This window comes from Sus scrofa, chromosome 17 (genome assembly GCF_054392235.1).
Source record: "Sus scrofa isolate SSC_HxYL_T2T_F1_AM1 chromosome 17, Sscrofa_HxYL_maternal_Yorkshire_Landrace_v2.0, whole genome shotgun sequence".
Lineage (NCBI taxonomy): Eukaryota > Metazoa > Chordata > Mammalia > Artiodactyla > Suidae > Sus > Sus scrofa.
In genome coordinates, this window is record NC_139399.1 from 46,442,538 (window position 1) to 46,466,596 (window position 24,059).

The 24,059-nt window shown below is 42.4% G+C and overlaps 1 protein-coding gene and 1 pseudogene across 10 annotated transcripts in view; one reads left to right on the forward strand and one right to left on the reverse strand.

Moving 5' to 3' along the window:
- Window positions 1–8,421, reverse strand: part of UQCC1 (ubiquinol-cytochrome c reductase complex assembly factor 1) — a 113,719-nt gene extending 105,298 nt beyond the window's left edge. For 8 of the 10 annotated variants that reach the window (XR_014831839.1, XR_014831841.1, XR_014831840.1 and 5 more), the window contains exon 1: window positions 8,379–8,421. Coding sequence is in view for 3 of the 10 variants with exons in the window: in XM_021077328.2 (XP_020932987.1) it covers window positions 8,379–8,402 (24 nt within the window). In the remaining 7 variants the exon portion in view is untranslated. 10 annotated transcript variants of the gene reach the window in all.
- Window positions 8,422–8,922: 501 nt separating this feature from the next.
- On the forward strand, window positions 8,923–14,749 carry LOC100523162 (small ribosomal subunit protein uS10 pseudogene; annotated as a pseudogene).
- The last annotated feature ends 9,310 nt before the right edge of the window (window positions 14,750–24,059 follow it).

Consider the following 24,059-nt stretch of genomic DNA (forward strand, 5'->3'; position numbering starts at 1 on the left):
GTTTAAGATCTAAAGGAAACCATGTCTAAGAACCATAGCAAAGTATGAGAACGGTATCTCACTGAATAAGGAATACTATTAAAGAGAGAAATTATACCATAAAACAATCAGAAATTCTGGAGATGAAAAGAGCAATAAATAAAATGAACATTTCTCTAGGGGAGTTTAACAGTAGATTTGGGCAAAAAAAAAGAATCAGTGACCTTGGAGTTCCTATAGTGGCACAGCAGAAGCAAATCTGACTGAGAACAATGAGGTTGTGGGTTCAACTCCTGGCCTCGGCCCAGAGGGCTGGGGATCCAGTGTTGCCAGGAGCTGTGGTGTAGGTTGCAGATGTGGCTCGGATCTGACATTGCTGTGGCTCTGGGGTAGGCCAGCAGCAACAGCCCGGATTAGACTCCTAGCCTGGGAATCTCCATATGCCACAGCTGCGGCCCTAAAAAGACAAAACACAAAAAAAAAAAAAAAAAAAAAAAAAATCAGTGACTTTGAAGATAGGTCAACTGAGGTATCCAGCCCAAGAAATACAAAGGAAAAAAAAAAAATGAAGAAAATTTAACAGAGCCTCAGAAACCTTCCATCAAATGTACCTATACCATCAAATGTACCAACATAGGTTTAATGGGAGTCTCAAATAGAGAGGAAAGAAACAAAGGAACAGAAAAGATGTGTTAAGAAATACTAGCAGAAGACATCTAAAATTTGATTAAAAAAAATTAATCTATAAATCCAAAAGTTCAACTAACTCCTAACAGGAAAAATTCAGAGAGATCCACAAATAAAAATATCATAGTCAAGCTGTAGAAAGACAAAGATAAAAGAATCTTGAGGAGTTCCCATCGTGGCGCAATGGAAACGAATCCAGCTAGGAACCATGAGATTGCGGGTTTGATCCCTGGCCTCCCTCAGTGAGCTAACATTGCCGTGAGCTGTGGTATAGGTCACAGACACGGCTGGGATCTGGCATTGCTGTGGCTGTGGCGTAGGCCGGAGGCTACAGCTCCAATTAGACCCCTAGCCTAGGAACTTCCATATGCTTCGGGTGCAGCCCTAAAAAGGACAAAAAGACTAAAAAAAAAAAGGCAGAATCTTGAAAGCAGTAAGAGAAGGGATTCATCATGTATAAGAGACCCTCAATAACATTAACAGCTGTATTTCTCCTCAGAAACCATGAAGGCTAGAAGGCAGTGGAATGAAATACTCAAAATGCTGGGGGAGGGGGCAGGGGAAGGAATGGCCAATAAGAATTTTATACTCAACAAAATTAACACTCAAATGTAAAGGGAAAATTAAGGCTTTCTGGATAAACAAAAACAGAATCTGTCAATAGAAGACCTTCCCTACATCAAAAACTAAAGGGAGAACTTCAGGGTAAAATGAGACTTTTTTGTTTTGTGGTGGGTTTGATTTTGGTTTTTTTTGTTTTTTTTTTTCAGCCACACCCATAACATATGGAAGTTCTGGGGCCAGGTATCAAATCTAAGCTGGAACTGCAACCTACACCACAGCTGCAGCAACACTGGATCCTTAACCCACTGCTCCAGACCAGGGATCAAACTGGTGTCTTCACAAAGACAAGCCGGATCATTAACTCACTATACCACAACAGGAAACCCTGAAATTAGACCTTCGACAGTACAGACACTCAAATCCACATGAAGAAATAAAGTGCACCGGTAATAGTTAACTATTTGAATAAATTAAAAATACAGAATAGGGAGTTCCCGTCATGGCTCAGCAGTAACGAACCTGACTAGTATCCATGAGAACAAGGGTTCAATCTCTGGCCTTGCTCCATGGGTTAAAGATCCGGCGATGCTGTGAGCTGTGATGTATATCACAGATGCAGCTCAGATCCTGAATTGCTGTAGCTGTGGTGTAGGTCGGCAGCTGCAGCTCTGATTCGACCCCTAGCCTGGGAACTTCCATATGCCGTACCTGAGGCCCCAAAAAGCAAAGAAAAAAAAAACCCTGTATAAATTTGCTGCCTATAATTATTTTTTATTTTTAATTTAAAAGACAATTGCACTGGGAGTTCCCGTCATGGCGCAGGGGTTAACGAATCTAACTAGGAACCATGAGGTTGCGAGTTCAATCCCTGGCCTTGCTCAGTGGTTAAGGACCCGGCATTGCCATGAGCTGTGCTGTAGGTTGCAGACGTGGCTCGGATCCCACATTGCTGTGGTTCTGGCGTAGGCCTGCGGCTGTGGCTCCAATTCGACCCCTAGCCTGGGAACCTCCATATGCCACGGGAGTGGCCCAAAAAATAGCAAAAAGACAAAAACAAACAAAAAATAAAAATAAAAGACAACTGCACAAAGAAATAATCATTAATCTATATTGAAAGATATTCAATGTATAAAGAGGTAATCTGAATGACAATAACGGCACAAAGGAAGAAGGAAGCAATAAAGCAATATAGGATCAAAATTTTGATATACTATTGAAACCACAGTGGTATTTTTCAAATTAATTATTATAAATTAAGATGTTAATTGTAGTCCCCAGGGCACATTCTAAGAAAATAACAAAAAATATATTAAAACCTTACATCATACATAAACATTAACTCAAAATGGATCAAAGACATAAAACTATGAAACTCTCAAAAGAAAACATAAAGGAAACGTTTCATGACTTTAGATTTGGCAATGATTTTTCTGGATATAACACCAAAAGCAGAGGCAATAAAAAATAGTTAAGTTGGACTTCATCAAAATTAAAACCTTTTGTGCATCAAAGAATACTATCAAAAAAGTGATAAGGGACAGATTACAGGATATATAAAGAACCTCTATAACTCAACAAAAAAACAAACTTGATTAGGAAAACAGATAAAGAACTCAAATAGACGTTTCTCCAAAGATATACATAATGGACAATAAGCAAAGGAAATAAACACCACTAATCATTAGAGAAATACAAATCAAAACTATGAGATCATCATTCACATCCACTAAGATTATGGGGAAAAAAAACGCAACAGAAAATAACAAGTGTCAGAGCTCCCACTGTAGCTCATTGAGCTAAGAACCCGACTAGGAGTTCCTGCTGTGGCTCAGCAGTAACAAATATGACTAGTATCCATGACAAGGGCTCAATTCCTGGCCTCAGGATCAAAAGGTTAAGTATGTGGCATTGCCATGAGCTGTGGTATAGGTTGCAGATGCAGCTCAGATCCAACCCCTAGCCTGGCAACTTCCATATGCTGCATGCATAGCCCAAAAAAGAAAAAAAGGAAAAAAGAAAAAATGAACCCTACTAGTATCTGTGAGAATGTCGGTTTGATTCCTGGCCTTGCTCAGTGGGTAAAGGATCTGGCATTACTGTGGCTGTGGTGTAGGCCAGCAGCGGCAGCTCTGATTCAACCCCTCGTCTGGGAACTTCCATATGCAGCAGGTGTAGCCCTAAAAAGAAAAAGAAAAAAAAAAAAGAAAATAACAAGTGTTGGCAAAGATGTGAAGAAAATAAAAGCCTTGTGCTTTACTGGTAGAAATGTAAAATGATGCAACTGTTGTGAAAAGCAGAATGATGACTGCTCAAAAACTAGGAGTTCCCAGAGCTCCCTCGTGGCTTAGCAGGTTAAAGAGCCAGCATTGTCACTGCTGTGGCTCTGGTTACAGCTATGGCAATGGTTCAATCACTGGCCCAGGAATTTCTGCTGCTGCAACCAAAATAAAAAATAAAAAATTAGGAGTTCCTGGTGGCCAAGCAGGTTAAGGATCCAGTGTTGTCACTGCTGTGGTGCAGGTTTGATCCCTGGCCTGGGAACCTCTGCATGCCATGGCCTCATACAAAAAAAAAAAATTAATCATAGAACTGCCATATGATCCAATAATTCTACTTCTGAGCACATGCCCAAAAGAAGTGATAACAGGGACTAGAACAAATATTTCTACACCCATGTTCATGGTAGCACTATTTCATAATCGCCAAAAGGTATCCATCAACAGATGAATGAATAAACAAAACGTGGTATATGCATACAATAGAATATTATTCCTCCTTTAAAAAGGAAATTTTGACACACTACAACATGTATGAAACTTGAGACCATTAAGTGAAATAAACCAGTCGCAAAAGGACCAAAACTATATGATTCCAGTTATACAAAGTACCCAGAGTGGCCAAAATTTTAAGACAGAAAGAATGGTGGTTGTGCAGAGCTAAGTAGAGTGGGGCATAGGGATTTATCTTTTAATAGGTACAGAGTTTCATTTTTGCAAATGAAGGGAGTTCTGTGGATGATGGTCATGATGAAAGCAAAACAATGTGAATGTACTTAATACCACTGAAAATCACTTAAAATGGTAAATTATGCTATGTGTATTCTACTACCATTTTTTTCTACTACGATTTTTTTAAAATCCAGTATGGCTTTCTGCAATTTCTACTATTTCCAAAGAAAAGCAAAAATTATTACCAGTGCCCAAGATGGCTCATAAACCATAAGAAAGTCTCATAGCACTGTTCAAATGTCCTATTCCTATGCTAGAGCTACTCAGCAATATCAGTATTTTAGTTCAGTCCTCCTTCCCAAACTCATCAGGAGAAGGGTAAAAACTGGTCAAAAAGACAGAAGGCAAAAGGGGAGACTAATGAGACTGTTTCAGGAATACTACCTCTCAGTGGTTCAATTTTCTTATCTGCAAAATGGGGTAATAATAGCCTACATTTTCAAAGGGCCGTCATAAGGATTAAATAAGCTCGCAAATGCACTTCCCATGGGAAGTGCCCTATAAATGCTGGCTATCAATATTACTGCTCAAGAAATCCCAAAGTTTTATTTCAACTACAGCCTCTATTTCAGCTCTTTTCTGAACACCAAATCTACAGCTGCAAAAACAAGAAAATGAACAAAAATCTCCAGCTAGATTGTCTCAGTTAAGAAGCCCCCCCCCCCTTTTTTTGCTTTTTTAGGGCCACATCTGTGGCATATGGAAGTTCCCAGGCTAGGGGTTGAATCAGAGCTACAGCTGCCAGCCTAAGCCACAGCCAGAGCAAGGAGGGATCCGGCAATGCCAGATCCTTAACCCCGTGAGTAAGGCCAGGGATAGAACCTGAGCCTTCACGGATACTAGTTGGGTTCGTGACTGCTGAGCCACAATGGAAACTTCTCATCCTCAATTTTAAAAATTTAGGGAACTATACTCAGTATCTTGTAATAATCTATATGGGAAAAAAAATCTGAAAAAGTATAGATATTTATGTATAACTGAATCACTGCTGTATACCTGAAACAAACACAACATTGTAAATCAACCATATTTTAAAAAATAAAAATAAAAAAGCTGGAGTTCCCGTCGTGGCGCAGTGGTTAACGAATCCGACTAGGAACCATGAGGTTGTGGGTTCGATCCCTGGCCTTGCTCAATGGGTTAACGATCCGGCGTTGCCGTGAGCTGTGGTGTAGGTTGCAGACACGGCTCGGATCCCACGTTGCTGTGGCTCTGGCGTAGGCCAGTGGCTACAGCTCCGATTCAACCCCTAGCCTGGGAACCTCCATATGCCGCGGGAGCGGCCCAAGAAATAGCAACAACAACAACAACAAAACAACAACAAAAAAGACAAAAGACAAATAAATAAATAAAATAAAAAAAAATAAAAAAGCTAATAAAGCATGAATAACTAAAAACTAAAAATTTAAATCAGGAAAAGAGTAAATGCATCCAAAAAAAAAAAAAAACTTTAAAAATAAACCTTCCCTTTGTTTAAAATACTTAAATGGACCCCTCTGCCTCAAGATAAATCTCCAACTCCTAACCGTAATATGTAAGGCAACACTTCTGTCTTTTTCCCACAAGTGCCCCTCAGCCAAAGAGATTTACTTACAGCTCTTTGGTTGTTTAACACAATAGTATAAGCTAATGCTTCTCCTCTATGCCCTTTCTCCTCTCCCCCATCTAATGTTCTCTCATTTAGTTCAAACATCTCCCTGATGAATGCTTGTCCTCAGGCTGGGTTAGGTATCTTTCTACTCCGCTACCACAACAACTGGTTCAGGCTCCTATCACAGAATTTCAAGAACTGTAGTGGTAGTTTTCTTTTCTGTCTCTATTAGATTATAAACATGAGAATAAGGTCTATGTTTTTCATTTCACAGTCCCTTGGAGAGTTCCTAGAATGCAGTAAACACTCAACATAGTTGCTCAATTAAAGGGAAGGGAAGGAGTTCCAGCTATGGCACAGTGGGTTAAGGACTCGAAGTTGTCTCTGTAAGGATGAGGGTTCGACCCCTGGTCTCGCTCAGTGAGTTAAGGAACCTCGTGGTCACAGACGCAGCTCAGATCTGGTGTTACTGTATCTGTGGCATAAGCTCCAGCTGTGGCTCTGATTCAGTCCCTGGCCCAGAAACTTACATATGCCACAGGTGCAGCCATTAAAAAAAAAAAATTGGACTACAGCAGCTCAGGTTGCTATGGAGGCACAGGCTCTGGTTTGATCCCTGGCTCAGTGCAGTGGGTTAAAGGATCCAACACTGCCATAGCCATGCCGTAAGTCACAGCTATAGCTCAGATTCAATCCCTGGCCGCAGGTGAGGCTGTAAAAATGTTAAATAAATAAATAAATAAAGGGAAAAAAGTATTTAAAATGTCGTTTGTATAAACTCTTTCTCTGATCAACCCTATCAAACTTACCCTTAAGAAAATCTGAGGCTCAGAGAAGTTAGCTGATTTGCTCAAGGCCACACCCATTGTAAGTAATGGGGCCTAGCTTTCAAACAAGACTCTTTTGACTCCTAGACAGGTGCATTTTCCTCTATTTGTGAATTCCTCACAGTGCCTACCCCAAATGCCTCTTTAGCATAGCTGATTAATAAATATCTGCTTTCATGTTTACTGTCACTCTCTAGTTCTAAGGGAATTTCTGTTGCTTTGCCACACATTATATTGCAACATATAAGAAGACTTTGAAGAATTACAGTATACAGTATAAAGTGAAAGTGACTTTCCTTATCTAAACTTGTTTTTTTACCTAAAAAGATGACTGGGAAGAGATAAAGAAGAAAAATTAAAAATTCAACTAATAGAAGACAATTAGAGAAGAGGTTTCTATGGATGCTACCACCTAGGAAGAAATGAACCTACAACCCTCCACATGCTGAATAGCAAAAAGATTTAAGATAGCTGGGGCACCCACAAACTTCCAAGATGAATCAATGTATTCATTTCAGGCCTATAGCCCAATAAAATTCTCATCTTTCCCACCCATATACCCATCTTAAAAACACTCAGGACATCCTATCTGCCATTTTCTCAGCAGTCCTCAGATCTGAATCAATTTCTGCCCTGGCATCCACAACCACTTCCGCCAAGTGGAATCTTTCCATAGATGTCAGGAGCTACTCTTCATACATTTACTAAGCAACAATAGAGGGCTCTGCACTGTGCTAGGCTGACAAGGAATACAAGAAGTAAAATCTTATATCTATGCAAACCATACATAAAAACATTTAAAATAAAAGTTTCTAATATCACAACTCAAAAGATAGCTACAGGCAGGACTAGTCAGTGACTGCTATAAAAAAAAAATGTCCTTGACCCAGTTTTTGAAAGACTTGATAAAATTATAAACCTTCCCATCCCTCCATGATTAGGAACCAAACTCTGTAATGTCCTTTTTTCTGTTGCCTCTTTCGTTCTCTTTAATTCTTATAAGTCACAATCTGCTAGAAGGATCATGACTGAATCTCAAGAAGTGCAGTACCTTCCCATATGGGTGTTAATTAGTGGAGCCTTCCTCACTTATATCGTTTATTCCTGCAACAAATATTTTACGGAACATCTAGATGTGCCAGACACTATGCTAGGCAAAGTAAAAACGGCAGATATGACCCCAGTTCTCAATCCAATAGTTTCTAATAGTATTCCACTTAACTGTACGGTAAAGTGCTAGATACCCGATCTCTGAAACAAACCCAGAGAACCTCAGAATCCGAAGGACCTGCACATTTACGTCCTTGTTTTGCCCATGGCGACTCTGATGTCAAAAAGTTACTTGCCCAAGGTCATCCTGTGCATTAGTGACAGAATAGGAACTAGAACCCAGGTCTCCCAAAACTCCAGTCAGTGCCCCACGCGCTGCCTCTCTCCCTGAGGGGAAGCCGCCACAGGTGGTGACCGAAGAAAAGCAAACTTGAACAAATTTAGGTCCGAGGTCACTCCTCGCCCTTCTCCAAAGAGGGGAAAGCCACGGCCGAACCAATGGTAGTGGGAGATGGGAAGCTGCCTCAGTTTCCCCGAAGACAGGCGGCCGCGCATTCTCGCTACGGCACAGGATCCGCGCCTGCATTTCCATCTACTTGCTCTCGCCCGGCCCTCTCCGACTCCAACCCCGGGGCCCGGAAGGCGGCAGCGCAAAATAACTCCTTCACTCACAAGGACTCGCACCAGCAACGCCATGTTTCTCGACAACCATTTCCGGGTGAAGGGTGGGCTTCCGGAGTCCCAGCTGCCGCCACCCCTTCACTAGTTTGCCTTTTCGCCGGCGCGTGCAGGACAAGGGCAGCGCAGGCGCACAGAGGGCTCTGCGCACTCGAGCGCGCGCTTTCCCCGCTTGCAGGAGGAGGCAGGGCACCCGAGCGCGGCCGACCGTCAGAACCTGCGCGCGCGTCCCCCGCTGAAATCTCTGTCGGACACGTCACAGAGGCTTAAATTATGTACGCACAACCCTCTGCTGCGGGCTTTTCATAGTTCACTCCTTAACCCCACACTTCATCCAGTCTCAATCCTCAGCACCGCCTTGTCGGAGTCCCTGTTCCCCAAGACTATACCCACGATTTCCCCCCTTTTCACTGGCGGCTGAAAAAAACAGGATCTTGGGGAAATCCCAGGATTTAAGGGCTCCCTGCTAGGAGCCTGCGCCAGAGGAAGAACACAGGACACAGAGGAGTCCTGAAAGTCAGGGGTAAAGGGCGGTCACATGCTGACCCGAGACCTGAAGAAGGAACTTCAGGAGTTTCTGGTTGGTCGGTTGTGATTGGGGGCATCTTTGAGTATTGATAGAACAAGAACATTAGTATGAAGATGAGGATACAAAAGAAAGACTCAAGGGCGCAGGGAGTTTCCACAGGAGGTCTCAGGAGCAAATGGCCTTGGCTAGAGGCCTTGGGATCATTGCATCCCAAGAGCAGTAGAGGAGAGAGGGTTGTCAGTGCTTCTGGGGTAACTGGGAGCAGAAAGGCAAGATGTTGAAAGACTTCCTTTGGGGGGGAGGGCTCTTTTTAATGATTTTTATTTTTTTGTATTATACCTGGTTTACAGTGTTCTGTCAATTTTCTACTGTACAGCAAGGTGACCCAGTTACACATACATATATACATTCTTTTTTCTCATATTATCATGCCCCATCAAAAGTGACTGGATATAGTTTCCAGTGCTACACAGCAGGATCTCATTGCTTATCCATTCCAAAGGCAATAGTTTGCAACAATTAACCCCAAATTCCCAGTCCATCCCACTCCCTCCCTCTCCCCAAGACTTCCTTTTCATTCAGTCAGCATAGCCTATTGAAAGTCCACTATGTGCTGGACATAAGACGGGTGTGGATATTGGCTTCCGGAAGTTCATAGAGTGCTGGGCACACAAAATTCCGGTAAGCCAATGAAAAAAATAAAATAATTTTAAAATGTGGTAAGTGCTACGACGGAAACAACAAAGAGCTAAACTAAAGAATAACATGGGGGGAGTTCCCCTTGTGGCTCAGTGGTTAACGAATCCGACTAGGAACCATGAGGTTTCGGGTTCCATCCCTGGCCTCGCTCAGTGGGTTAAGGATCTGGCCTTGCCGTCGGCTGTGTAGGTCACAGATGCTGCTCAGATTGTGCACTGCTGTGGCTGTGGCATAGACTGGCAGTTGTAGCTCCAATTAGACCCTAGCCTGGGAAACCTCCGTATGCTGTGGCTGCAGGCCTAAAAAGCCAGGTAAGGCCTCTCTGAGGAGGTGACATCTAAATTGAGATACAAAGGACAAGAAGAGCTAGCCATAGGAAAGTGTTTCTGAACGTGTTTATCTATCAGCAAATACTGGAAGGAGAGAGGGAAAAGAAGATTCCAGGACAAGAGTCCTGAGATGAGAAAAACAAAGCTTTGTTTTAAGAATCCAAAGAGGAACTGTGTGACCTTGAAATTAATCTTACTTTGAGTTCCTATCATGGCTCAGCAGTTAAGGAACCCAACCAGCATCCATGAGCCTCACTCAGTGGGTTCAGGATCCAGCAGTGCAGTGAGCTGTGGTATAGGTTGCAGACTTGGCTTGGATCCCTCGTTGCTGTTGCTGTGACATAGGTCAGCGGCTACAGCTCTGATTTTTTTTTTTTTTCTTTTTTTAGGGCCGCACCCACGGCATATGGAGGTTTCCAGGTCAGGGGTCCAATCAGAGCTGTGGCCGCCAGCCTATGCCAAAGCCAGAGCCACAGCAACTTGGGATCCAAGCCCTGTCTGCAACCTACACCACAGCTCACGGCAACACTGGATCCTCAACCCACTGAGCAAGGCCAGGGATCAAACTCGCATCGTCATGGATGCTAGCCAGGTTCATTAACCACTGAGCCGCAACAGGAACTCCCTACAGCTTTAATTTGATCCCTAGCCTGGGAACCTCCATATGCCATGGGTGCAGCCTTAAAAGACAAAAAAAAATAAAAGAAATTAATCTTAATTTAAAGAGATCAGTAAGATGGATAGGCAGAGACTAAATTTTGTGAGGACTTCTAGATGATGTCTAGATTTACTTATTTTTTCTAAGTATTGTAGGAAGCCATCGGAGGACATTAGTCAAGGGAGGGCTAACTGGTTCATGTTTAAGACATGAACTTTGACTACTATATATAGAATGGATCAAAGAAGGTGACGTGAAAATGGAAGACCAATTAGTAGACTGATGGTCTCCTGATATTCATGATTTTAATATATAGATTTAGTTTGGTCTTTATACAGAAAATTAAAGATTTCCCTCATTCATCTTCCATATGAAGAATTTTATAAGCCAAAATAAGTTGCTTTCTCCCACTCAAGTGGACAGCTTATAAGTGCAGTATTGAAAAACAATGCTGTAGTGCTCCTACACATAAGTTGGGACAAGAGGCATCATACATTAAAAAGGGATAACAGCAACATTCTTGTTAATGATTCAAAAGCAAATACAGAAGTTCCCTTGCGGTGCAGCAGGTCAAGGATTCAGCATTGCTACAGCTGTGGCTCAGGTCACAATTGCATCAAGGAATCGATCCCGGTCCCAGGAATTGGGCCACAAATACAGCCCAAAAAAAAGAAAAAAAAAAAAAAGGAAGCAAGTTTGATACAAAAACTATTCAAATTTAAGACCAGGGAAATAATTAACACAAGAGATGATGAACCAAGATGGGGGAGAAAAAAGATTGAAAAGATTGATACCCAATTTTTTTTCGAGTGGTTTTTTTTTTTGGTTTGTTTGTTTTGTTTTGTTTTGTTTTGTTTTTTGTCTCTTTAGGGCTGCATTCGCAGGTGCCCAGGCTAGGGGTTAAATCAGAGCTATACCTGCTAGCCTATGACACAGCCACAGCAATGCAGGATCCGAGCATGTCTGTGACCTACACCACAGCTCATGGCAACACCAGATCCTTAACCCACTGAGTAAGGCCAGGGATCAAACCTGCGTCCTAATGGATGCTAGTCATATTCATTTCCCCTGAGCCTCAACAGGAACCCCCTCTATTTTCTCTATTAACTAAGTGGGAAAGTTTTTCTTCTCAGAGGAATGTAGATGGTATAAGAGTGTAGCTTAGAAGAGAGAATAAAGTTTAACATTTAATGGAGAATAAAGAAGAAGGCCAGATTCAGCATTGCCACAGCTGTGACATAAGTTGCAGCTGTCGTTCGGATTCCATCCCTGGCCTGGGAACTTCCATATGCTTCAGGTGCAGCCAAAAAAAAAAAAAAGGAAAAGAAAAGGGGGCCAGTGAAATATAGAGGATCTAATTGAAGTCATAAATTTCATTAATTTTAAATTAAAAGATGATATGATTATACTCTCTTCTAAAATTTAGCATGTTCCAGGAGTTCCTGTCATGGCTCAGCAGGTTGAGAACCCTATTAGTATCCATGAGGATGTGGGTTCAATCCCCGGGTTCGCTCAGTGAGTTAAAGATCTGATGTTACTGTGAGCTGTGGTGTAGGTCGCAGACACGGCTTGGACTCAAGTTGCTGTGGCTGGAGTGAAGGCCAGCAACTGCAGCTCCGATTGGACCCCTGGCCCAGGAACTTCCTTATGCTGCAGGTGCTGCCCTAAAAAGAAAATAATCATAATAAAATCTAGCATGTTACAGATAAAGCTAAAGTCCTTTTGACCATCACCTTGAGTCCCAACCTTCCACCCTCTCCAGAATTGAATTTCCTTCCAGATCTTTTTTAATGCGTTAACGTACATACACATTTCCCTTAGAAAAATTATATCATTCTGGTTGGTGTGGGTTTCTTTTCTTTTTTTTACTTAATTGATGACATACTTATGCTTCTTTTTGCTGCTTCCTTCTTTTTACTCAAGTTTCTTTTTTCAATCGATTTGTTGCTCTCTGTATATCTTCCTTTTAATAGGTGTTCTATCATATGATATAGATGGCATATAATTTGTTTCCTTTTGTTGTTGTTCTTGTGACCAATATTTCCAAAAATATTCTTGTATACTTGGGAGTTCCCATCGTGGCTCATCGGAATCGCATCTGACTAGCATTCATGAGGATACAGGTTCGATTCCTGGCCTTGCTCAATGGGTTAAGGATCTGGTGTTGCCGTGAGCTATGGTGTAGGTTGCAAATGTGGCTCAGATCCTGAGTTGCTATGACTGTGGCATAGGCGGACAGCTGTAACTCTGATTCCACCCCTAGCCTGGGAACCTCCATAAGCCGCAGGGGCAACCCTAAAAACAAAAAAAAAAAACAAAACAAAACAAAAAAAAAGGGAAATATTGTACACTTAAGAGCAAATATTTTAATGGCACCAATCTAATTATGTGTGATTTTTCTTCAGAATCATTTACTAGCCTGGGATTAGCAGAGGAAAGTGTTGATAGTTGGATTCAATAAAGGATTTTTTTTCCAGATCATAGAATGGATGTCATCAGTGCAAAGAAGGTGATAATATTCTCAATAAAAAGTTTCAAGTGAGTTCCCAGGTACCTCAGTGAGTTAAGGATCTGGCATTATCACTGTCGTAGCTCTGAACTGCTGTGGCAGGGGTTCAATCCCTGGCCCAGGAACTCTCACCTGCTGCAGGTGTGGCCAAAAAAAGAAAAAGATTCAAGTGACAGGCTAGGAAATCTATACAGTAAAGGATATAAAGAGAGGAAGAGGCTGTTAGGAAAGAAAAGGGGAGCAAATGAGTAAAAGAAAATGTCATGAGAAAAATTGAAAGCTTAAAGGGTAAGAAATTGTGGTCAGATTTTTTAATTTAAGGTTTTAGGATTAGAAGTGTTCTGAATAGTGACAAAGTGGAGGGGTTTCACTTTGGAGGAAAGTGGCTGAAGCAAAGTAGATGTGAAAAACCTGGAATGGAGGCCCTCAAAGAACTGAGAGCCCATGACTTAGGATGGGTCACTTAGAATGATGGGTACTTAGAATTATGGCTAGATTTGGAATGAAGAGACATATTCTATGTTGTGACACCAATTTCTACAGTAAACAAAGGGTATTCATGAGGTTGGTAGTACCTTAAACATATAGCATAAGCCTTAAAGGAGCAGCAGGTAGAGGGGTAATGACTTGAAAGTGATACTGGAAATCAGGTGGATAAGACTCTAACTACCAGTCTATACACTGATTATGGAATAAGAACAATCAGCATCCCAGAGGAGGAAGGCTACAGGGCAAGTAAAACTCAGAGTGAAAATCCAGGTTTCAGTTAAGACAGAAGAATGAACTTTGTGGGAACAGGCTGAGGGTATAGACAAGTTTGTCTATTGTGGGACCTGTAGGGGTTGCAGGTTCCCTAAGATCCTCACAGTCCTCCTCCTCCTGCTCCTTGGCCTCAACCCCCGGGGGCAGCTTGGCTTCTCTCCATGCCAGGGCTCATCAGCTTCTTGTTCCCCAAACACTCAGCCTAAAGCCCCAGCCTTCTCCATGTTCTCCCAATGTTCCCTCTCCATCTATTTCATTTTTCTCTTTACACTGCTTCTACCCTTCAGAGTTCCCATACTTCCTTATAGACCCCATATTAAAATTTAGTTACCCATTGAAGAAATGTATTTGCTTTTTGAAGTAGGTGGAGCCCTGGGCTGTCCCCTCCTTGTTCCTGACTCACCACTGTTTGCTCTCGCCAAGGAACAAGTCGGTCAGGAAGCTGCACAGCCACGGCTTTTAAAGATACCCAAAAGACTCCTGTGGAGCCGGAGGTGGCGATTCACTGGAATAGAATCACCCTTACCAGCCACAGTGTGAAGACTTTGGAGCAGTTATGTGCTAACCTGATCAGAGGTGCAAAGGAAAAGAATCTCAAAGTGAAAGGACTAGTTTGGATACCTACCAAGACTCTGAGAGTAATTACAAGGAAAACTGCATGCGATGAAAATCCTAAGACTTGGGATCATTTTCAGATGAGGGCCCGCAAGTGACTCATTGACCTGCACGGTCCTTCTGAGGTTGTTCAAAAGATCACATCCATCAGTATAGATCCAGGAGTAGAGGTTGAAGTCACAACTACAGATGCTTAAGTCTGCCTTTTTAATAAATTGATACCCAATAGTTTAAAAAAAATTTTAATAAAGCTACATATTTGGAGTTCCCGTTGTGGGTCAGCAGACACAAATCTGACTAGCATCCATGAGGATGCAGGTTCAATCCCTGGCCTTGGTCAGTGGGTTAAGGATCTGGCATTGCTGTGAGCTGTGGTATAGGTCGAAGATGCGGCTCGGATCCTGCATTACTGTGACTCTGGTGTAGGCCAGCAGCTGCAGCTCTGATTCAACCCCTAGCCTGGGAACCTCCACATGCCACAGGTGCAGCCCTAAATAGATAGAAAGAAAGAAAGAAAGAAGGTAGAAAGAAAGAAAGGAAGGAAGGAAGGAAGGAAGGGAGAGAGAGAGATGGAGGGAGGGAGGGAGGGAAGGAGGGAAGGAAGGAAGGGAAAAAAGAAAAGAAAGAAAGAGGATATTTGCTGAGTATTTACCAAAATCCAGGCTCAGATACGAAAATACAGTAGAGAATGAAAATTCCTGCCTTCATGGAGTTTGTATTCCAGTGAAGAAAAACAAACAATAGGTAATAACTATAAGCTAATGTCAGGTAATGGTAAATGCTAAACAAGACAGGAATAAAAAGTGATAGGGGAGGTGTTTTTTAAAATAGGATGGTTAGGTAAAGCCTCATTGAATTTGTTGAGAAATGTGAATAAAATGAGAAAGTGACCCATGTAAATATCTTGGGAAAGAGCATGCCAGGCAGAGAGAACAGCAGGTGCAAAGGTCCCAATAGGAGAGAATGCTTGGTGTTTCCATGGAAGAGCAAGAAATGTATCATTGGCTGGAACCAAATGAATAAAGAAGAGTATGGCAAGGGATGAAGTTGACAAGGTGGCCCTAGAGGCCAGATCATGGAGGACCTTATTGGCCATGATAAAGACTTTGGATTCTGTTCTAAGTATGTGCTGGTATAGGTGTAGAAAAATCACTGGAAAGATGCACTAGAAACTGGTAATGGTAGTTATGGCTGCCAATTCTAAGGAGGAGGGCTGGGGGACTAGGAGTTCAGGTCTGGATGACAGACATAGTTTTCACTACATCGTTTTTGTCTTGTTCGAAGTTTATACTGTATCTATATAATTACCTTTAAAATTGAAATAAAATGTATCACTCTCAGCATCTTATTCTGAAAAAAATTCATTCATTGGTTTTATGGAAAACACAAAGTAGAACTTGGTCCTTGCCCTCAAGTATATTATGGCTGTGGGAGTATAATACATAGTCATAAACTTTTTAAAAGACAACGCAGGAGTTCCCATTATGGCTCAGCGGTTACCGAACCCAACTAGGATCCATGAGGATGCATGTTCAACCCCTAGCCTCACTCAGTGGATTAAGGATCCTGCCTTGCTGTGGCTGTTGCTCCAATTTGACCCCTAGCCTGGGAACCTCCATATGCTGTGGGTGCGGCCCTAAAAAAAAAAAAAATAAAAAATAAAAAAATAAAAAGCTAAACTATAAAACTCTTAGAAGACGTAAGAGTAAATCTTCCTCACCTGTGTTAGGCAAAGCCTTTGTAGATAAAACATCAAAAGCACAAATAAGGATTTCCCGTTGTGGCTCAGTGGTTAATGAATTTAAATAGGAACCACGAGGTTGCAGGTTCAATCCCTGGCCTTACGCAGTGGGTTAAGGATCCAGCATTGTCGTGAACTGTGGTGTAGGTCGCAGACATGGCTTGGATCCAGAGGTACCGTGGCTCTGGCATAGGTCAATGGCTGCAGCTCCAATTCAGCCCCAGCCTGGGAACCTCCACATGCCACAGGTGCGGCCCTAGAAAAGACAAAAAAAAAAAAGAAAAAAGCACAAATAACAAAAGAAAAAATATATAAATTGGACTACAGAAAAATTTAAACTTTTTTGTTGCAAAAGATAGATAGCATTAAGAAAGTGAAAGGATTCAATAAGTAGTGCTGGGAAAACTGGACAGCCACATGGAAAAGAATGAAATTAGAACACTCCCTAACACCATACACAAAAGTACACTCAAAATGGATTAAAGACCTAGATATAAGACCAGACACTATAAAACTTTTCGAGGAAAACATGGGCCAAACACTCTCCGACGTAAATGACAACAACATCTTCTCAGATCCACCTCTTAGAGTACTGACAATAAAAACAAAAATAACAAATGGGACCTGATCAAACTTAAAAGTTTCTGCACAGCAAAGGAAACCCTAAACAACACAAAAAGACAACCCACAGAATGGGAGAAAATCTTTGCAACTGAATCGACTGACAAGGGATTAATCTCCAAAATTTATAAACACCTTCTACCGCTCCATACAAACAAACAAACAAACAAGCCCATCGCAAAATGGGCAGAAGATCTAAACAGACAGTTCTCCAAAGAAGACACACAGATGGCCGAGAAACACATGAAAAGATGTTCAGCATCACTCATTATTAGAGAAATGCAAATCAAAACCACGATGAGGTACCACCTTACACCAGCCAGAATGGCCATCATCAAAAAGACTACAAGCAATAAGTGCTGGAGAGGGTGTGGAGAAAAAGGAACCCTAGTACACTGTTGGTGGGAATGTAAGTTGGTGCAACCACTGAGGAAAACAGTATGGAGATTCCTCAGAAAACTAAAAATGGAACTACCATTTGATCCAGCAATTCCACTCCTGGGCATCTATCCAGAGAAAACCATGACTCGAAAAGACACATGTACTCCGATGTTCATTGCAGCACTATTTTCAGTAGCCAAGACATGGAAACAACCTAGATGTCCATCGACAGAGGAGTGGATCAAGAAGATGTGGTACATATGCACAGTGGAATATTACCCAGCCATTAAAAGGAACGAAATACCAGTATTTTTAGCAACATGGGTGGACCTAGAAACTATCACGCTAAGTGAAGTCAGTCAGACAATGAGACACCAGCATCAAATGCTTTCACTGACATGTGGAATCTGAGAAAAGGACAGACTGAACTTCTTTGCAGAACAGATACTGACTCACAGACTTTGAAAAACTTATGGTCTCCAAAGGAGACAGTTTGGGGCGGGTGGGGGGATGCGCTGGGATTGTGAGATGGAAATCCTATAAAATTGGATTGTGATGATCATTGTACAACCATAAATGTTATAAATTCGAGGAATAAAAATTTTTTTAAAGGAAAATAAAAAGATACAGAATGGGAGAAAATATCCACAAGTCGTATATCTGACAAGGGACTTGTATTCAAAATACACAAACAACTCTATAACCCAGTAATAACAAGTAAACATCCAATCAAAAATAGGAAAACGAGGAGTTCCCATCATGGCGCAGCAGAAACAAATCCGACTAGGAACAATGAGGTTTCAAAAGAGAAGTACAAAAGAGGCTGTGAACTCAATAGACTCAACTGAACATAATATGGGTGCCTAAGTACAAATACAAATGTGGGAATTTCCGTTGTGGCGCAGCGGAAATGAATCCAACTAGGAAACTTGAGGTTGCAAGTTCAATCCCTGGCCTCACTCAGTGGGTTAAGGATCAGGCGTTGCCGTAAGCTGCAGCGTAGGTCACAGACACAGCTTGGATTTGGTGTTGCTGTGGCTCTGGTGTAGGCTGGCAGCTACAGCTCCAACTGGCCCCCTAGCCTGGGAACCTCCATATGCCAAGGGTGCGGCCCTAAACAGACAAAAACAAAAACAAAACAAAACAAAAAGCAAAAAAAGGAAAACAATTTGAATAAACATTTCCGAAAAGAAGGTATGCAAATGGCCAACAAGCTAATAAAAAGATGATCAACATCATTAGTCATTAGGGAAACACACGCAATGAGATACCACTTCACAAGCCTGCTAGATGGCTATAATCAAGCAGACATATAACACAAAGTGCCGGCAAGGATGAGGGAAAACTGGATCCCGCATATATTGCTGACGGGAATTTAAAATTGTATAGTTGGGGGAAAAAATGTAATTGTAATGTATACATGTAAGGATAACCTGACCCCCTTGCTGTACAGTGGGAAAATAAAAAAATTATTTTAAAAAAATTGTATAGCTGCTTTGCAAACTGGTCTGACTGTTCCTCAAAATGAGGAACATGGAGTTACCATACGACCCAGTGATTCCTTTCCTAGGTATACATTTAAGAAAAATTAAAGCATACCCACACAAAAACTTGTATATGTATGTTCATCACAGCATTATTGAACCTAAATATCCTCCAAGTGATGAAATGGATAAATAAAATATATTTTATCCAATAAATGGATTATTATTCTCCAATAACAAGGAATGAACTACTGATATACTATAACATGGATGACACTTGAAAACATTATGTTAAGTGAAAGAAGTTGATCACATGAGGCTCATACTGTAAGAGTATGATTCCATCTCTATGAAGGGTCCAGTCACACAGTCCCATGGTCAATCTCATGACCAGAATTGTTTTAGTTCTGAAATTTTTTCTTTCTTTTTTGGCCACCACTTGGCATATGAAGTTCCCAGGCCAGGGATCAGATCCTAGCTGCAGTTACAAGGTACACTCCAGCTGCAGCAACGCCAGATCCTTAACTACTGTGCAGGGCGGAGGGGGCGGGGGTAGGGGGGAATGATTGAACCTGAATCCCAGTGCTGCAGAGACAACACTGATCCCATTTCACCACAGCAGGAACTCTTGAAATTTTTGATTTATTCCATTTTGAGTTCTCACAGTCCTTTTTGTTTGTTTGTTTGTTTTTTTAGGGCCGCACCCACGGCATATGGAGGTTCCCAGCATATGGAGGTTCCCAGGCTAGGGGTCCAATTGGATCTGTAGCCACCGGCCTACGCCATAGCCACAGCAACTCAGGATCTGAGCCACGTCTTCAACCTACACCACAGCTCAGGGCAACTCCAGATCCTTAACCCACTGAGCGAGGCCAAGGATCGAACCCGCAGCCTCATGGTTCCTAGTCAGATTCGTTAACCACTGAGCCACGACAGGAACTCCACACCATCCTATTTTTTTTCCATTCACTCCTGGTACACTTGTCATTCTAACCAGTTGAGACTTCCAGGCTTTTTCTGTCAACACTTTCCTCTCTCTCCTTCTATCTAAATCAGACCATACAACCTGTCACTTTGTCTCTTACCAATACTAACTTCCTTGCTCAAATGTCTTTCTATTCCACCCACCTAGGAAGACCCCATGCTTGTAATTGCCCATTTATTCCATGCCTGTGTCAAGATTACCAAGTACAATTAGAGAAAATCATGCAAGGAGAATATTGGTACCACCAAATATGGTTACCAACCTTTATTAGGCTCTACTCTGACTCCCTTCTCCAAAACTACTGTTTATAACTATATTAAGTTCCTAGGGCTTCCATAACAAAAACCTACAAACCGGATGGCTTAAAACAATGGAAATGTTTGTCTCACAGTTCTGGAAACTAGAAGTCCAAAGTCAAAGTATTAAAAAAAAATATGGGAGTTCCCGTCATGGCGCAGTGGTTAACGAATCCAACTAGGAACCATGAGGTTTCAGGTTCAATCCCTGGCCTTGCTCAGTGGGATCCGGCGTTGCCGTGAGCTGTGGTGTAGGTTGCAGAGGCGGCTTGGATCCCACGTTGCTGTGGCTCTGGCGTAGGCTGACAGCCACAGCTCCGATTAGACCCCTAGCCTGGCAACCTCCATATGCCGTGGGAGCGGCCCAAGAAATGGCAAAAAGACAAAAAAATAATAAAAAATTAAATATTAAAAAAAATTTTAAAAAACACAAGTCAAAGTTGATGAGAATATGCACTGTCTGAAGGCTCTGGAGGAGGAGGATATTTCCTTTCCTCTTCTGGTCATTGCCAGTAATCCTTGGTGTTTCTTGGTTTACAGCTTGCATAACTCCAAACTCTGCTTGTGAGCACATGGTCTCTCCTTTTGTGCCTGCATCTGAGTCTCTTCTCACCTTATAAAGATTCCAGTCATGTTGGATTAGAGTCCATTGTAATGATCTTATCTTTTCTTTTTCTTTCTTTTTTTTTTTTTTTTTTTTTTTTTTTTTTTTTTTTTTTTTGGTCATGCCTATAGCATACGGAAGTTCCTGGGCCAGTGGTCAAACCTGCACCTCAGCAGCCATCCAAGCCACTTCAGTAACAACCCAAGATCCTCCACCCCTTAGATCTCTTCTAATGACCAAGATATAATCTTAACTTGATTACATCTGTGAAGATCCTTCTTCCAAATAAAGCTATATTCGCAGGTTAGGGGGGAAGGAGGTTTGGACTTTAACTTATCTTTTTGAAGGATATAATTCAATCCATAACAGGAACCTGTTCCACATTCCTTGACTCTGGTCCCTTCCTACTGTCTCCGAACAGATAGCCTCACCTCCTGCTTCACAGAGAAAACAGAAATTAGAAGCCATCAGATGAAACAACTTCCCATCACCAAATTAATAAACCTGCCTTTATCATGTGCTTGTATCCTTTCTATCTTTTTATCATTTCATGGAAAAATTGCTGTTTTTCCTATTTAAAGCTGACTTCATAATAGTTCTTCAAAAGGTGACGTCCTCTCAAACTCTGCCGCTCCTTCTCTGCTATCTTGTTTCCTTGTTGTTGAATGGCACTCCGTCCCCCTAAGTCACCCAGCCAAAAAAAAGCACAGGATTCACCCTTGACTCTGCTTCTCCCTCACTCTCTCCATCCCAACCCTCCTCAAGTCCTGCTAACAGAGCAGAACCACAGTTTCCTTGGGTTTGTATAGGACATGTCTATTAATAAACCCCACATTTGTATTTGCTTTGTTTTGTTTTGCCTTTTGAGGGCTACACCCGTGGCATATGGAGGTTCCCAGGCTAGGGGTCTAATCAGAGCTGTTGCCACCAGCCTACACCACAGCCACAGCGATGCGGGATCTGAGCTGCATCTACAACCTACACCACAGCTCACAGCAACGCCTAATCCTTAACCCACTGAGCGAGGCCAGGGATGGAACCCATATCCTCATGGATACTAGTCGGATTCATTTCTGCTGCACCACAACAGGAACTCTCACATTTGTATTTGTACTTAGGCACCCACATTATATTCAGTTGAGTCTATTGAGTTCACAGCCTCCTACGACACTATCTCTTTTCCTATCTGAAGTTGTGAAATCATTCTTCTTCACATCTTGCACTTGTATGGGTGGTTTCATGCGTTCTGATGTGTAATTTGACTCTCCCTGGTTTTATTTCATTTTCTTTGATTTAGCCTATTATGTTACCATCTTAGTGTCCTTTGGGATTTTTGTTTTCTCCTTCATTCATGAATGGAACTTGAGGGCATGGTCATTGCAAGAAAAGAGTATTCATGTTAAGTGCTAAGCACAGTACCTGGCATATAATAAGCCCTCAATAAACATTGTAGTTATTATTATTATCTTAAGACTCAGTACAGTGTTTGGGCCATAGTAGACTCTCGATAAATATCTATTGGCTAATAAATGAAAAGATGGATCAACGACAGATGGAAAGAAAGAATATCCCCTCTCCTGTATCCCAAACACATTAAATTTATTATTATTATCCCTCTTTTACAGTCAGAGAAAATGAGGCTCAGAGAGGTTAAGTAACTTGCTCAAAGTCACTCAGTCGTAGAGCTAGAACTAGAACCCAGATCTGACTCCTAACCATATATGACTAATCCTTCTCTACTCTGCATCTTCACATCTGTATTCAGATCAGAAGACGTAGCTATGAAATCCGAGTGAAGTCTAAGAGGCTTCCCAAGATTGTGTGTTTCAAGCCCTAGAAAAGTTGATTCTCCTGCTTGTGGCCCTGGGACACAGTGGTGTAGAAGGGGCCAAAAGATGGCATCAGAGCCCTGGGGGGGGCCTCACCTCTTTCCTCTCCTCTGGGCCTCCCATTTTCCCTGCTCTAAGCTATATGCTTAGTTATTTCTCCATAGGAACTAACACTACTCTGTAGCCCCAAGGAGATACTTTTAAGACCAGTGAGCCAAGCCCAGGGAAAATACTTGCCAAGACTGGGGTCTGTGGTATTGGGGGTCCAGAAAAGTAGCGAGAGAGCTACAAAGAAGACTGAGAATGTCCGGAGACCTGCAGGTACCTCTCCGGATTGTCGGCTTCCTCATCTGTGAAAATGGAGGAGGATGGAGATAATATTCCTTGCTCTATCTACTTCACAAGACTGTTTAAAGCACAATAATGATAACAGCTAACATTTATTGAGTGCTCCCTCTGTGCCAGCTACTTACTGTGTTGTGTGTCTTTCGTATCCTCACAATTAGCCCTATGAAATAAGTTCACCTGTACAATTTCATAGTATAACATGATATGATGTGTTATAATATGATAACATAATATGAGATTGTTCAGCCTTTCCTCCTCTTCCACCCCCCCAAAAAAATTGAGGAAATCCAGGTTTGTGGAATTAGGCTTACTGCCCAAGGCCTCTAAGTGACAAATCTTGAAATTTGAAACTTGCCTGCCTTTTGAGCCCGCCAGAGCTGTGAGACCACAGCTGAGAGAGTGTTTGTGAACCCTAAAGAGTGATATGTCTTGTCCCCTTTGGCTCAAGAATATCCTCTACAAGGATGCTGCTTGTTATGATTGGGACTGGAAGTAGGTACCTGGTGGAGGCAGTTGGACAGATCAGATGATTAGAGTGGAAGAACTGTTCCCATCAATGATCTGACTGGCTCCCCATAGTCTGGCTGGGAAATGCAGGCAGGTACACATTCTGAGCGGTTCTTTGTGAGAGAGTTTCTAGAACAGATAAAAATGGGAGGGGAGCTCCTAAGGCATCAAGCCAGAGCCACAACAGTCAGTTCAGCTCCTGGGCCTTCAGCAGGAAGAGCACCATGGCTGAGATGCCATGAAGCTCTCTGATGGGGGAAGGAAGGGAGAGCTCCGATCCGTCAGACTTTCTAAGAAACTGGGGATGTCCGGCCTAGGAGATCAGTGCATGTGGGAGCTGGCCCCGCCTGCGACCCCTTCATCCCCTGCCTCTGTGGTCTTGGGTGTCCAGCCCCTCTGCTTCCATACTGTTCTCCCTGTATCCATAGCCCACTGCTTGGCTTCCCCGGTACTTCCCTTCCAGACATTCTCCTGTTACACACACCAGAACCCTGTCTGCCGTGGCTGCTCCTTTGTTTACTTCCAGAGTTCTCAGGCCTGCCACCAGCCAAACACAACGAAACCTGGCCAGGGAAGGCTGGGCTCCAGGCTCAGGTTGGCCCCTCAGGGAGAGGGAATGGCCTCCAAGCTAGGGAGGCATCTCAAAAGGTAGGCTGCCCCCTGCGCTGGGCTCTTGCTTTGGGTCCTGACAGCCTGGGTTTCAGGCCTAGAGGGAAGGGCCACAGGATCTGCCCATGGCTGGGCAGGAAGCCTCGCTGTTGAAACAGCTTTGGCTAGG